This window comes from Botrytis porri (assembly GCF_014898465.1).
Source record: "Botrytis porri strain MUCL 3234 chromosome Unknown BPOR_003, whole genome shotgun sequence".
In the NCBI taxonomy this organism is placed as follows: domain Eukaryota; kingdom Fungi; phylum Ascomycota; class Leotiomycetes; order Helotiales; family Sclerotiniaceae; genus Botrytis; species Botrytis porri.
In genome coordinates this window covers 3,164,017-3,178,707 of record NW_024066077.1, presented here as the reverse complement: position 1 = coordinate 3,178,707, position 14,691 = coordinate 3,164,017, and the positions used below count along the sequence as shown (strand labels likewise).

General features: G+C 42.6%; 7 protein-coding genes across 7 annotated transcripts; 3 read left to right on the top strand and 4 right to left on the bottom strand.

The window, feature by feature from the left end:
- Positions 1–82: 82 nt before the first annotated feature.
- On the bottom strand, positions 83–1,144 carry EAF01_002953 (uncharacterized protein; the record flags this gene model as incomplete). The annotated part of the gene is made up of 2 exons (XM_038911207.1): positions 83–303; positions 646–1,144. The coding sequence occupies 2 exons, from the start codon at positions 1,142–1,144 to the stop codon at positions 83–85; spliced, it is 720 nt and encodes a 239-aa protein (XP_038774129.1).
- A 528-nt stretch (positions 1,145–1,672) lies between these two features.
- Positions 1,673–2,290, top strand: EAF01_002952 (uncharacterized protein; the record flags this gene model as incomplete). Its single annotated transcript, XM_038911206.1, has 2 exons — positions 1,673–1,675; positions 1,742–2,290. The coding sequence occupies 2 exons, from the start codon at positions 1,673–1,675 to the stop codon at positions 2,288–2,290; spliced, it is 552 nt and encodes a 183-aa protein (XP_038774128.1).
- Positions 2,291–3,055: 765 nt separating this feature from the next.
- EAF01_002951 (uncharacterized protein) lies at positions 3,056–4,587 on the bottom strand (the record flags this gene model as incomplete). The annotated part of the gene is made up of 2 exons (XM_038911205.1): positions 3,056–4,127; positions 4,229–4,587. 2 exons carry the CDS (start codon positions 4,585–4,587, stop codon positions 3,056–3,058), a joined length of 1,431 nt encoding a protein of 476 aa, XP_038774127.1.
- A 1,479-nt stretch (positions 4,588–6,066) lies between these two features.
- On the bottom strand, positions 6,067–6,864 carry EAF01_002950 (uncharacterized protein; the record flags this gene model as incomplete). Its single annotated transcript, XM_038911204.1, has 3 exons — positions 6,067–6,465; positions 6,538–6,705; positions 6,793–6,864. 3 exons carry the CDS (start codon positions 6,862–6,864, stop codon positions 6,067–6,069), a joined length of 639 nt encoding a protein of 212 aa, XP_038774126.1.
- Positions 6,865–10,149: 3,285 nt separating this feature from the next.
- EAF01_002949 (uncharacterized protein) lies at positions 10,150–10,752 on the top strand (the record flags this gene model as incomplete). The annotated part of the gene is made up of 2 exons (XM_038911203.1): positions 10,150–10,271; positions 10,326–10,752. 2 exons carry the CDS (start codon positions 10,150–10,152, stop codon positions 10,750–10,752), a joined length of 549 nt encoding a protein of 182 aa, XP_038774125.1.
- Positions 10,753–11,131: 379 nt separating this feature from the next.
- EAF01_002948 (uncharacterized protein) lies at positions 11,132–12,829 on the top strand (the record flags this gene model as incomplete). The annotated part of the gene is made up of 1 exon (XM_038911202.1): positions 11,132–12,829. The coding sequence occupies one exon, from the start codon at positions 11,132–11,134 to the stop codon at positions 12,827–12,829; it is 1,698 nt and encodes a 565-aa protein (XP_038774124.1).
- Positions 12,830–13,357: 528 nt separating this feature from the next.
- On the bottom strand, positions 13,358–14,572 carry EAF01_002947 (uncharacterized protein; the record flags this gene model as incomplete). Its single annotated transcript, XM_038911201.1, has 1 exon — positions 13,358–14,572. The coding sequence occupies one exon, from the start codon at positions 14,570–14,572 to the stop codon at positions 13,358–13,360; it is 1,215 nt and encodes a 404-aa protein (XP_038774123.1).
- Between the last annotated feature and the right edge of the window lie 119 nt (positions 14,573–14,691).

The following is a 14,691-nucleotide window of genomic DNA, read 5'->3' as shown; positions in this document are numbered from 1 at the left end:
AGGAATAGAGATGAAAGTAAGTCTGGATTGAATAACGAGGTGAATATAATTACCATTGAATTTCCATTGATTATTATGGTTTTTATATTGTGGTCTTTTCGACATCTCTCCGTCTCAGATCTTCTTCCTCCTTTCCCTTTCCCTTTCCCTCTCTTCTTCCTGTCGTTGCTCCGGTCATGAAATCTATATATTCTAATCTTCTACCTCTTGCATAGCCCACTGCATCTTGTAATAATCCATATCCTATCCCAAATGCTAATCCGGTTTTGGCGGTTCTGGCTGCGGTTATTATAGGGAATCGATCTGGGAGAGAAGTTATGTTAGTATTGATCACTCATCATATGGAATCTTCTCCCATCTATCATCTGCCTTTTGTCTTTTTCCATTTACGTTTGCCAATCCTCATCTCAGCCAGAGGGAGAAAACACCATTGGTGCAATAATCCATTGTCCATTGTCCATTTTCCATTATCCATTATCCATTATCCATTGTCCATTGTCCATTGTCCTTTGTCCTTTGTCCATTGTCCATTCTCCATTCTCCATTGATTCATATTGAAATCACAACTCCCCGCACACAATCACAAGCACAACTGCAGAAACCAAATAGAAAACAAAAAACAAACACAAACAAGATAAAACTCACTCCATAAACTAAACCCTCCCGCAACACTCAAACTAGCCACCACAGTATTAACCACATCCTTCTTCCCCCTCCACCTATCACACATATCCTCAATCGCCAACAACCCCGCCGTCCAAAACGCAATTCTCCCTCCCATCCTCAATCCCTCCTTGACTCCCCCCAGCCCCGTATTATAATTCTTACTCTTGTGATACAGATACCATCCCGTCGGCGACGTGGGCAAGCGATGCGCATTCTCCGCGCGAAAACGCAAAGATGCAGCTTGCGAACCGTGGGAGATTCCAAGTGCCATGCCGCAGAGAAAGGATATTGATGTGCAGAGCGGGAGACGTGCGCCGTAGGGTATGGACATGCGGGAATCGAGGACGAGGGCTTCGTGGTGGGCTTTGCGCCAGGCTTTCATTTGGGCTTCGAGGAGGTCTTCGAGGAGGTCTTCGGGGGTTGGAGGATCTGTGGTATCTGTGGTATTTGTGGTTGGGGGAGGGGTTGAGGGATCCATGGTTTGAATTGGTTGATTGACTGCTTGATTGATTGACTGCTTGATTGCTTGACTGCTTGATTGCTTGACTGCTTGATATAACGAACTGAAGATTGAAGTAAAATACCGTTTCAATACCAGTAGATGAGTGAGGTTGTATAAAATTGTATTATATTAATAAGTAAATAAGACAAGGCTGAAGAATGAAGAAATCACTTTTTTTAAAGATCAGCTGCTTTCGCGAATTTATTTATCAAGCTTTATTAACCTTATCGCGTCGCATCAGTCATTCAATAATAATTCGAAGCTGATGCCTGTCTGTTCTTAATCCGCCGAGGTACTTAATTATCTTCTGTCCATCTCTTTCTTACAAAGAAATAAATTCAGATCAAAAACAACAACAACAACCACAAAAATCAAACGACTCTCTTCGAAGTTATATTGTTCAATCAATAAATCATCACACCCATTTCCTATCTATTTCGAAAGTCAATCAATTCAATCCAATCCATATACACCACAACAGAATCCAATAAACTAACCCTCATAATGGTAAGCCAACCTTTCCTCTCCCTTCCCCTCTACAACTCATCTCCAAACTAACCCCCCCTCCACCAGCCACCCAAACGCAAACTCAGCACCTTCGACCCCCCAAGCGACACCAACCTAACCCTCTTCCTTAAACACACCATCCACACCATTCTCCTCCTCGTCCCTCCCACCCAAACCCTCCCTCAACTCCTCACTCTGCTTCTCTCCACCCTTCAAGAACGCTACCCAGAAGGTCTCTCTCCTCTCCCCTCCCCCGGAAACCCCGCATCAAAAGCCACCACCACCCTCTCCTCTACTACCACCACTCCCACAGAGCGCAGAATTCCCCTCCCGGAATCGATCAAAAATATTGCGTTAGCCGTGCCACTTGATCCCCATGATTTGAAAGCGGGATGGACGGAGTTGCGGTTGGGACTAGGGGATACGTTGGAGAGTGTGGGGGTTAGGGAGGGGGGTGTGTTGGCGTTTAGGTTTTTGGGGGAGGGGGAGGAGGAGGGAGAAGGAGAGTTTGAGGTTGCGTGGCCGAGTTATGAGATTTATGATGAGGGGGATGAGGGGGATGAGGGTGAGGAGGCGGAGGAGAGGACGTTGGCGGGGGGTGAGGAGGGTCTTTGATGCATGGGGTGGGTTGGGGTGGATGGGAATGGGAGGGGATGCAAGATGATGGGAGAGATGGAATTGGTGGAAAGCGCAATGGGATGATGAGTTCTGCGCGCAGTTCTTCATAAAGATGATGGTGTGTACACTATACTGGCAAATTATCATACTGGCGTTATAGGTACGGAACGGAATGGAATGGAATGGATGTTATCGATTATGAACCATATGTGTACGAGGAGATGATTATGAATCAAATGCGTTATGATGATATGGTGAGATAGATACATAACGTCTTTCTTATGGCTGTCTCTCTCAATAAAATAGCATAGTTGTTGAAATTGTAAGTGTGTGTAAGATGTTTGAGATGTGGATCATAAGGTTGACATCTTGTGATATGATGAATGAGATGGTTATTGAGTCGTTCGTTGTGAAATAAATTCAAATTTCAGGGTATCTATTCGAATTAGATCGTAGTTTAATAATACATTATGAGGATTGTAGTGTTTGAGAGGAGTTGGAAATCTGGAAATACCTGGGAAATTCTGTTTTGATCAAATTGGATAGCTTGATTTGATTGTTGAGTGTTCGTATTAGATTGGAGATGGGATATAATGGTCTTTATTGTTGGATTATAGTGCGATTGAAGTATTAGATACTGCTGGTTTAACTTTCAATTTTAACTTTTAATCACTGTATTATATGTATATATGTGTGTGTGTGTGTATAGATGTATGTACTAGGTATATAAATACCAACGCCTCCCCTCCCCTCCTTCTCCCCTCACAACTTCGCTCCTCCCTCACCCACCCCCCTCTCCTCCTCCAAAACCTCTCTTCTCTCCCTAACTTCCACCTCCCTAGGCCCCTCCTTCCCAAACCTCACCAGCACAACTCTCTTCGCATCTCCTTTCCTCCCCCTCCCCTCCAATTCCGGTCCCTGTCCATCTAATCCTAGAATGACCTTCCCATCTCCATTTCTCTTTTTAATCCCCAACGAAAGCGGACTCATTACTTTATCGCCCCAGAAGATGCCCGAGGCATCTCCTCCGTCTCCTTGGAGGAATTGAAGGACTTGGGTTCTTTGCAAGGAGAGTTCTTCGGTTGAGAATGAGGAATTTGATTCTGCGCCTGCTGGGGGCAGAAATTTCGAAAGCAATTCCATGAGATAGAATTGCGGAGGGAAGAGAATAATTTCTCCTTTGCGGGCCTTTTCGAGCCAGGTAGAGCAGTGGGCAAATTCGGCGGCGGTGTGTTCGATGCCGCCGTCGTGGGTGGGCGTTGTGTGGGTTTCTTTTTCAGTTTCTGGTTCTACTCCTTGGTTTGTGGTCACACTTTGATTTACTCCTTCCGTTGAGGTGGAAGGAGAGGAAGAGGAAGAGGACGATGAAGATAAAGGAAGGAAATAGATATACATCTGTGTAGTAAAACGTTTTGGGAGATTAGAAGGGGTGATCCAGCGGGTGAAGGGGTGGAGAGACTCGATATCGGGGATTCCGCCTTGTTGGGCTAGCCAGGTTGAGAATTTGATATTCCGGGAATGGATTTCTTTTCTTGCGCGCGAGATTTCTTTATGGTCGATGTGGAGATGTGCTTCTTTGGTGCTTTTTTGCGAGGGATCTTGAGGGGAAGGGAGAGCGAGGAGTATTCCGCTCTCTTCGAAACATTCTCGGATAGCGCCGAGACGATATACCTCGGAATCTACGTGACGGGATGGAGAGGAGGGAGGGGGGATAGGTGATTCGTGGTAGAGATCGAGGTTTCCGCCTGGAAAGACGTGGGCGGAGGGGAAGGAAGATGAGGTGCGGATACGATGAAGGAGAAGAATCTGGTTTTGGGGGGAGATGAGGAGGACACTGTGGGGTGTTAGTTGGTATTGGAAAGAGGGATGAGAGAGGAATCGATGAAAAGAAAACAAAAATAGGGGAAAGTGAACTAGCAGAGATATATCACACACCTCGAACTAGGCTGTGGAATCGCAATCTCTTTCTTGGCCTTCCTATCTACTTTAGAACTACTAGTAGATGAAGTATATTGTTTTTCCAAATCAGATTTTGGAGATCGAGATCCGGGTGATGTCATATTTCTCGGCCTTCTCCCTATTCTTAAGAGTCTTCCTAGATTTTGTTGAGATGTATTGATTCGTGTGGTATGAAAAGATCTATAATGTGAGTGTGATCTTCTCACTGCTAACGCTCTGAAGGCGGAGATTTGACAAGTCGATGGAGTGATAACCTTATGTATACTTCTAGACACCAACGGAACTGGAATGAAAAATGTAAAGCAAGAAGTATAACAGAAATGTATTATAGACATTGAAACACCAGAAACATGGATCAGAAAACGATTAGAAATCAAAATAAGGGGGTTACGGATAGAAGGCTTGCACGTGCGGGGGAGGTGCGCGTAGAAAGAAGCATTTCCGAAAATCTGGGGAAGCTTGATATGATGGGTGAGTGAGCTGAACCGAGGTTGGAGGGTGGGGATGGTCTGTGCTTCTGTGCTTCTGTTGTTGTGTTTCTTGTGGTTGTGATTGTAGTGGACGACGTGTTGAGATTTAGATGTAATCATCAGACTCTGAGAAGAGAAGGGAAGAGAAGAGAAGAGAAGAGAAGAGTGCTATTTTATATAATTGAATAGTTTCTGGATTGGAGATTCGAGAGGGAAACTCGAGGCACAATGGATGTGGGTAAGATATGTTAATCTTAGTGAAAGTGCTTGCCGTCCATCGAGTGTATGGTTGAGTAACAATGGACTTTAATGCTGTGCTATACGTAGGTAGGCAGTCTTTATCCTCAAGCTGTGCGAAAAACATATAGTTATGTATCTGATATCTACATCAGACATCTCCTCGACACAATCTCAAATTCTTCCCCTGGTCAAAACCCAATGCGTCGGCTGGGTAGCAAATGAGTGCCAGAGTCAGAGCATACCAGTTACCATGCTGAGATGAAAGTTGTCTCCTAGGTCCACAAGAAAGGTTTCGCAGATGTAGTTTGTATCATTGAAATAGAATTACACAAACGAACATTATTTTTGTAACATCAAGTAGAATCAAGATATGTTAAAAGACTTTTATTGTTATCAGCATCTAGTCTAGAAGATTTCTTGCTTCGATACTGTAGTTCAAGAGAAAGTATCAAATCAAGAAAGTATCAAATCGAATGTCCATTCAACCCAAATCTCACTAAGACGTTTTCCTAGTGGCCTATTCATCTCCGACAGTAGCTTTCAAACGCTCGGAAAGAAGGGCCCTATCCCCCAAATACAGAAGCAGGTCCGGCCTGCAGTTTCAGTAATCCTATCCATACCTTATCCTTTCCCAACAGCCAGAAAGAAACAGCATCAACGATCTCTCTATTTCTCTTGTTCATTCCTCAATTTACAATATCCCATCCTCTCATGATACAACTCCTCTCTCGTTCTAACTCCTCAATCCAGAATTTCGCTTGGTGTAATACACTGATATACATGACGATGACAACAATAGCTTTGCTAAATAAGACCAAACGATTTGCTGCTTCGGAGAAAGAAGTTGGATTGTTGTAGTAGTGATGTGCGGCCCAGAAAGGGATTGTGGATAGGGCTCCGGAGATTATGAGCTAGGTAGGGTGTATATTAATCTAGAATTCCTTAATTCGAGAGATTGAGGGACTAAGGAGAGAAAGGAAAGGAAAATGCGATTGTAGAAGACAGATGGGACGGCGAGACTGTGGAATTATATACATACATAAATATTAAGCTTAACTCTCGTCTCAGAAGTCATATCTTTCATTGCCGCGGTAAATTTCTCATTCATTTGATGTCGCATATTGCCCAAACTCCTAGGAGATTGATTCTCAGGGATAGTCTGGAGATTTTGAATATGAGCAAGGTGAGTGGTGCGAAATTTTCTGCAACGCCAGTGTTAATACATGATTCCATATTGGCAGGTAGGGAAAGAGAGAAGTACGTATTTCGATCGTTGGCATATATCCGATCTTGAATCTCTTGCGCGGTAGTTTTAGTCTTCATTCCCCAACTCGCGGAATAGGACTCGTCAAGTTCTTTGCTGCTGCGAAGAAAATAGGAGATGAGTGATAGAATGAAGAATACACAGCCAGTCATCGCAGCCCAGGAGTACTTGGAGTCGCGGAATTGAAAGAGGATGTTGACGATGATGAGAATAGGAGCAATGAGAATGGCGATGAAGGACTAGAGGGTATGTTAGTAGGGAGTGCAAAATAGGAGTAACAATCTAGTGAGACGTAAAGGGAACCAAATTACCCAGAGGAGCATTTGTGCAGCTTGGTAGCTCATGGATGAACCATGGTATGCTTCTTTCTGGAGATACTCTGCTGACATGGTGTATTCATTTTCGATGGAGTCATCCTTAAGGAGTGTTGGATGAGCTACACTGTCGACTTTTGATCCTGAAAGTTTGGCGCTGTGGATCTAGATGGAGGAAAGTAAGTATATGTTTTTGGTAATAGTATACTAGGCTTGGGTAGCTCCTATTAGGGATGTGTGGAACAGACTTACTGAGTCTGGGTAAGCTTTCGCGTTAAAGACTACACCGAACACCTTTCTGATAGTAGATTTGTAGGATTCCATCATAGATGTAGTCATGGATTTAATCATCTACCAAGCTTTGTGTCAGTAAACTTGTCAACATCAAGGAATGGAATTGGTAAAAGCAGATAATCAACTAAACTCCGAAGAGCATATCTAGAAACATGAGATAGAAACATACCTTTAAATATTCAGTTGTAGAAGTATCTTTGTTATTAGAAAGTTCAAACTTGTTGTATGTAGGTAGTATCTATATCAACAGAACTCCAAAATTGATGGAAGTATCTTTGTCCTGCACGGAAATTTCAAACGTACTGTGATACTTGTTGTATTGTAATATCAAAAAGAAAACGGCTCGCAACAGCATAAGCCTCTATATCTTTATTTAAAAGGTTCGCTTCCTTTCTCCGCTTCTTTAAGATGCAACTATGAATCTCCAGGCCCAGAAACAGTATAGATGTCTAATACTAATTACCGATGCAGAATCATACAAAGAGAACAGTATGGAGATCTCATTACCTAGGGATTACCACCGTAATATGGATGAGAAAAAATTCTACCGAGAAAAATTCAAAAATGAATTTTTCTAGGTTGCGCCAATCGCTTGCCTGGGTTACAGCGGGGGTCAGCAAGTGAAAGTTTGGCTTTCACTTCATATAACGACTTACATATTAACTTTTAACTTCTCCGCATAGCGGAACCCCTTGGCGACCCGATGCCCTTTGAAGGGAAGATTTTTAATCGAGTAGCTACTTCGGGCAAATACAGAAATCTAGCAGGGAGGCTGGATTGGTGGGCTCATGTAGGGCTGATCGAGTAGCTTCCATGACTATCTCTAGATAAGTTTAACATTTCATGAATACTAGGATTATTAATATGATAATGGGTCTTACAGAAGTATATGGAAGCGTTAAATGATAAGCGAAAGCAATCGGCCTGTAGAAGACCCTATGACAGCAGTTAGATTCCGTTGATAACATCGAATGCTCGCCATTGCGTTTCCCCATTAAAAAGGACCTTCGCTTGATTAGTGGACTGTTGCTCTAAATCATACCGTTTTGAGTTCTTTTACTGTATTATTACATGCATCTATTATTAGCATGATCTACTCTCAGTCAACAGAATAGACAAACCACAAAAACACCATCATCACAAGTTATGAAAGACTTCTCGTGTTACTTCTGCTAGAGCCTAGATGGTCAAGACTTATTATGCCGAGCGAATCTGTGAGTGTGATTTTTCATGAATGTCAGATAGTCTTCCAGGAAGGAGCGATAAATTTGATATTAAATGATCAGAATCTTCCACCATCATCAGGTCTTAGAAAATAAAGCTCCTGGCTTATTCTATGTCTCATAAAGCATCTTCTTATGTGGAATTAGCAAGGCCATCATCTCTTCATTCATGAGAGCAATAGGAAAACTATGAAAATTCTTTCAGCCGCTCTCAGCTTCACATATATGCTTGTATTACTTTGTGCATCTAATTACCCTCTTTGATCAATCGTGAAACAAAAAAATATCGGCACTTGGAGTTCAAGTTCTTTCATTCATCTGTTTAAGCTAAAACTTTTATCTTATTTTTATCAGTTCCCAGGCCAAAACTGTCTAGGCTTGAACACTCTCATCCAAGTCTATAAATTTTTTTGCGTTTTTTTTTTTTCCGAACACGTCATGCTGTTTTCCCTTTGCGCTCCTCACTCGCCAATCTCCTCGGTAAAAATTGAGTACAGTGAGTCTATACGTAGGAGAAAAAACAGGCCGGAATTGACCACTTCTGAATACTTATAACGATCCAATTCTTTTCTTCCAATTTGAAATAAAATATATATTCTTATAAAGATCAACATAATTAGAAAACGAGAATTAATTTGATATTATTAGATTTATTTATTTGATTTGGAGTTGATTTATAGTTCGATTAATTGGAGATTCTGATGAAGATTTAAATGGTCAATTGCGGTCTGTTTTTTTCTCCTACGAATAGAGTGAATGTCATAAGTAGTAGATATCAATTTCATAACTTCAATTGAAAGTGAGTCAAATAATGTGTTGATCGACCATGATTCACATTGTTCACATCTGAATTACAAGAGATTCCTAGCATAGCCGACTGCTTGTATGTCGTGGTGTGCGTCTCATGGATGTCATCGAACATTATTGTACTCTTCTATTCAAATAGTCCATGCTGATGTGGTTTGGTGCAGCTTACCCACAAAATATCGTGTCTATTTTGGGAGATTATTCCAGAAGAGCCATGAGTGAAAGCTTGTGTGGTATTGTGATGAGGACTTAAGATCAAAAATCGAAATTCGAAGTATGTTGTTCTTTCTCTTCTGACAAGATTTCGGTGAAACTTCAACCTCGTACTACGGTAGATTGAAGTAATCGTTTTTCACTGAGGCAGGACATCAGGATATTGAGCACTATCATAGACTAATCAATATCTAGGTGAATGAAGGCCCATCAGAATCACTCAGTCTCATTTTGGTGGACTTGAGAAAGAACCTTTTCAAAGATCCGTTCAAACATCATTTTATATAGGATACTCTATCATCTTTGACTCTCAATGTATGGGTTTGCCATTCCTCAACAAGGCAGTAATAATTACTGCATGCCCGATTGCGATGTATACTCGGCAAAGTAATAATACCCGAGCCGAGGTGCTCCGTATTGATGCATCTCGAGAAAGTAGCACAGGTGAGGATATGGCCGTCTCACCAACATCTAGTCCCAGATTTCATCAGCCAATATCTGACTCGTTTAATCAAGTACACTGTCTCTGAATCTAGTCAATAAAAAGTTGTAGATCTTTTTATTCAAGTTTAAGCTAGCTTACACTAAAGAAACTAGATTTCAGCCCTATATGAGTTGGGCTGTAGGGTCGCCGTTTGACTCATACCTAATGGTTTAAGCTCATCGTGGGCTAAGGTTGTGATAAATACCGGAGCTGTGTGATTTGATCATTCAATAGATTAATCATCAAATGCCTTTTATTTCTGTTATTTGGGAATGTTTTACTTCGTTCAGAGGGAAGCCAATTGGCCCTTATAGTAAAAATCCTTGCTAGCTAGCTAGCGTATAGTCAATTTTTCGAATGAATACGGTCCTGCATGTATGTCATCTCAGACCGTACGCCACACACCTTCCCCCCTTAATTTATATCGTGTATAAAATAACGAACTTCTTCTCGGATTATCCAGTCTCTACTATACTTCAAATACACTTCAAATACACTTCAAATACACTTCAAATACACTTCTCAAACTTACTCAACCTCCAGCTCCCTTTTATTCTACTATAACAATCATACAAACCAACCACCAAGATGGGTAACAATGGACCGCTATTTTTCTGGCATCCGGATGATGCCGAGTATCCCTTTTTATCCCAACACTACATATGTGAATTTACGGATGAGCATGGTCGAGTTTTTACTTCAACGGAGCAGTTTGTTTTCCATTCCCATGCAGGAATGCTCCATACTCACATGATCTGATCCAGGTATATGATGTTCCAGAAAGCTCTTCACTTCAATGACATTCCCACCTCGATCGAAATTCTTGAAACGACTTATCCTAGACAAGTCAAATCTCTCGGTCGCAAAGTCAAGAACTTTGATGAGAAGGAATGGAACAAAGTGAAATTCACCATAGTCATTCAAGGGAATGTATCCAAGTTCTCGAGGGGAGGAAAAGAGTTGAGGGAACAATTAGAGAGAACCGGCGATAGAGAACTGGCAGAAGCAAGTCCGTATGATAAAATTTGGGGTATTGGGATTAAGGGTGGAGTGAAGGAGTGTCAGAGACAGGTGAGGGATGGGACGTTGGATGGGAAGAGAAAGGAATGGGGGAAGAATCTTTTGGGTTTGGCAATGGTGGAGGCTAGAAGGTTGATCAGAGAGAAGGAGAAGAGTGAGAGAGGAGACTGATACTCTTCAATGGGAAGACTTCGGTTCATACAGGTTGAGACAATAAGTAAGTATCTTCTGGAAAGTTTAGACGAGAGTTGCTATATGTCTTGATCTGATAGTAACATTCCATTCTCAGGTATCACTTCTAGAAGTACCTACGGTAGGAAAAATCAAGCCTTTGCAGTAGCGTAGTAATTCTAGGAATATCTCATCCCAACCTTCACTTTCATTATTGCAACCAATCTTACCACAAAAATATTTGGCTGAAGTCCACAAAGACAAAGCTAAGGCGTGCTTCCAAATTTTATCTGCGTTCCCATTTAAACTCATAAACCCTCACCTCTTCGCACTTCTCAACCACAACAACTTCAACAACAATTGTCAGACAATTAACACAATGGCAAACCACGATTTACTAGCAAATCCTCTTGCAGTTCGCAATCCAAATCCTCTCAGTCTCATTCCATACTCCGTTGCTACTGGATATTACTCCGAGGAAAGTAAAGATGTTTATCTCACTAACGCCAACATCTACCCACACACCCACGTTCCTGGCATTCCCTCACCTTACAGCCAAGAACAACTTGAACGACGCACTCTCTATATCACCGGTTTTCCACCAGAATGGACAACTCCAGCTTTTCGATCAATATTCGAACTCTATGGAGTTGTCGAAAAATGTCCCATGATCTTCGACCTAGCATCCAAATCTACATTTCGCTTTGTGGTTATGAAAAATACGGAAGATTGTCTCAAGGCGAAAGATCAAATTCACGGTGTTGTTTTGGAAAATAATACCCTTTACACAACTGAGGCATTGCCTTCGAGCTCATTGTTGAGACTTTACAATTTGGGTTTGGATGAGTTGGGCTTGAACGTCGATGAATGCTTAAAAATCTTGGAAAATAATCGAGTCGTTGATGATTTTGAAGTCGGTGATTTGGATGCTGCAGATCAAAATGCCGCGGTCAATACACAATACGTCTATACCAGTGGCACTCTCGATCAAACACCAACTATGCATAGTCATCAATCTCCTGGGACCAACTTACCTATCGTCAAAATCCGAGCAGCAGACTCCGAAACCGAAGTCGAGTTTCCACCTCCAAAAATGATTCGCAAAAATCGACCTGCACCCTTAAACCTTGTCGGAGCAAACAACATAACCTCTCGCCGCATCTCACCACTTCTACCCCCTCAATCACCATTCCCAACCCAAACCCACTTCGAATCCATCTCTGAAAACTCCACATCCAGTCCCACCGATTCCCTCACCCCAACACCCACACCCACCCAAACCGCCTTCAAAACCCAAGTCTCAACCTGGGCCGCCATCGTCAGCAGCGCCTCCCCCAACCATCGAAATGTCGATCTCCACCCCTCGACCCCCCGCTCCGGCCGTCGACTCAACAGCATCGGACGCATTCCCGCCCTCCCCCCCTCAAAAACCATGATCCACGAAACCCTCTCCCAACAAGCTCGCGTTGTCCTGATCCTTAACATCCCCTCCACCATGACCCTCTCCGACATCTCCAACGCCATCCACGAAGGCCCCATCGTCTGCATCCGCTTCGGCATCGATTCCGACACCGGGAAACGCTTTTCCGGTATCGTATTCCAGCATGCTGCGGATGCGCATTCTTTTTTCTCCGTGCTCCTCGCGGAACGAGAAGCGCAATCCCCAAATCGCTTTAGATCCATTGCGGATTGTGTGCGCGGTGAACCGTTCCCGATAAATGATGATATCATCTCCATGAGTGCACCTACATTCGCATCACGCAGATTGACAATTGTGAAGAAAGCCTTTTTCTTTGCATTCACGGGACGCAATCTCCAAACCCTGTGTGAAAAAGAAGTTGGGAGAGAAAATGTACAATTGGTGTTTGTGTATAATGGGGGGAATGCGACGGTGGTGTTTGCAGAGGTGAGCGCGGCGAGGAAGATGAAGAGTAAACTTGAGAGGTTGAGGGAGGGGGCTGGGAAGGTGGGTGGTACGAGTAGTATTTATGAGGGGTTGCAGGTGACTTTTAGTAAGGATCCGTGTGAGCTGGAGGGGGGCTTGAATTTGCAGGCTGCGGATGGGTATTGTGCTTAAGGGAAAGGTGGTGGGGAGCGCGAGTGTGCTGTGTGGGCAAAGTGGCTTTTGATGGAAAGTTTACTTTGCTGAATGGCTCTTCTTCTGGAGTGTTTGCTTTGTCTCAAGTCGACTCGCATGATGGTCATGATGACTGCATTTTTCACATTTGGCCAAGTCATCTTCTTGAAGAGGAAGTTTGATTATTGCGATGTATTGAGTCACCTCGGCGTTCTCTATTTCTTTAATTTTGTATTTTGCGATACGATTGAACTATGGATACAAATCTTTCGATGGAAAGATGTCGAGATTCATAGTGGATATCTCGTTCTGCATTTCTGTTTAATAACGCTTTACTTCCTTTACAGGCATCTAATAAGACCTGATATCATAGCACCGCGGATCACCTCCCGTGGCACCCCTAATTACTTTTCTTTAATAATAAAAGATGAATCAAATCCCAACCAAACGCCTATTCATGCAATTGATATCCGTGTCCAAATCGTACAATTCCCTACTTATACAAAAACCCTCCAGTGATAACATAGCCTATCCAAATACCTTTTGCCAAACTGAGACAGAAGGCCTCTTTCCATAAACATGATTTGTACAAGCATCCTCATGACCAAATGTTCCCGACCCACTATGTCTCTGGCCACTTCCCCAAACATTAATAGGTAATATACCCAATCCTCTCAAGTTTTCCTCAACGGCATTCCTATCATTGAAATCCTTAGCCGAAAACCAATAAGGAGATCTTAAAGCACGGAATTTCTTCCACGTAACTCTTCTCTCCAGTCCTGCATCCATATCTCGTACTTTGTGTACCTCTTTAAGATTCTCACTCAGCATCTCCAAAACGATATCAGTTAACATGGCACCCCCACAAACTTCCCCAGATTCCTTCGAATCGACTTCTTCTCCAAATAGAGAGGTCATAGAAGAATGTGAAACACATCTCACAATCGCTTTTCTCAATAATGGATCAAATCTTCCCGGTGCCCACATAGCATACGTCGTGAAACTAAATGTTCTAGACCATCCCCATTTTTCTCGGATATGGGGAGCCATATATGGTTCATCAATATCAATTCCTAGCACTAAACTTATGGGACTGGATCGCTCTCGCTGCTCTACATATCTCCCCGTTGAATTCGGATATCGTCGAGGCAAGGATAGAGAAGGATGTTCAATGGAATCCAAATCGAAACATTCTTGAATGCTCATTCGAGGCCAAATATCTGGTTCCAAGTAGAATCCTCCATGATACCAAAGTAACAACCATCTAAACAGATCGACTTCGAGTTCTGGATGCGTGGAAAGAATTTGAGAAATCGAAGGTATGGAATGCAAATATGGGAGGATATCTGGGCCTGGTGATGTGGTATATTGTTTTATTTCCCACTGCGGGTTTTTGGACGCCCATTCTTCTGTCCAGCCTTTCCAATGAGGCGCTTCAGCTGCGGAAGTAATTTGCCATATTTTCTTCGGCGCTCGAATATCTTTTTCGAGCTCGAGAAGGGAAGATGTAATGCTTTCTTCGATTTCGATTAATTGCTTTTCCAGAATGGTTTCTTGTGTGTGGTTCGCATGGAGTCGGTAGGGTGAAGCATGTTCGTAAATTGGTGTATCGAGATGTTCATCTAGAGGTTGTTTCGGAGATTCCTGGGGAAATCGAGATTTAACAAGAATAGTAATGAGAAATAAGAGAAATATTGAGTAGAGAAGAGTTCGACATCTGCGAGGATGTGGCAGATGTGACATTCTTAGATTCTGGCATGATGCGAATATAAAAGATGTAAGACGAGAGAAGAAAGATATATATATATATATATAATTGAGGGAAAGGGGGTCAGACATTTGGATTGTTCGAGATTTGATGT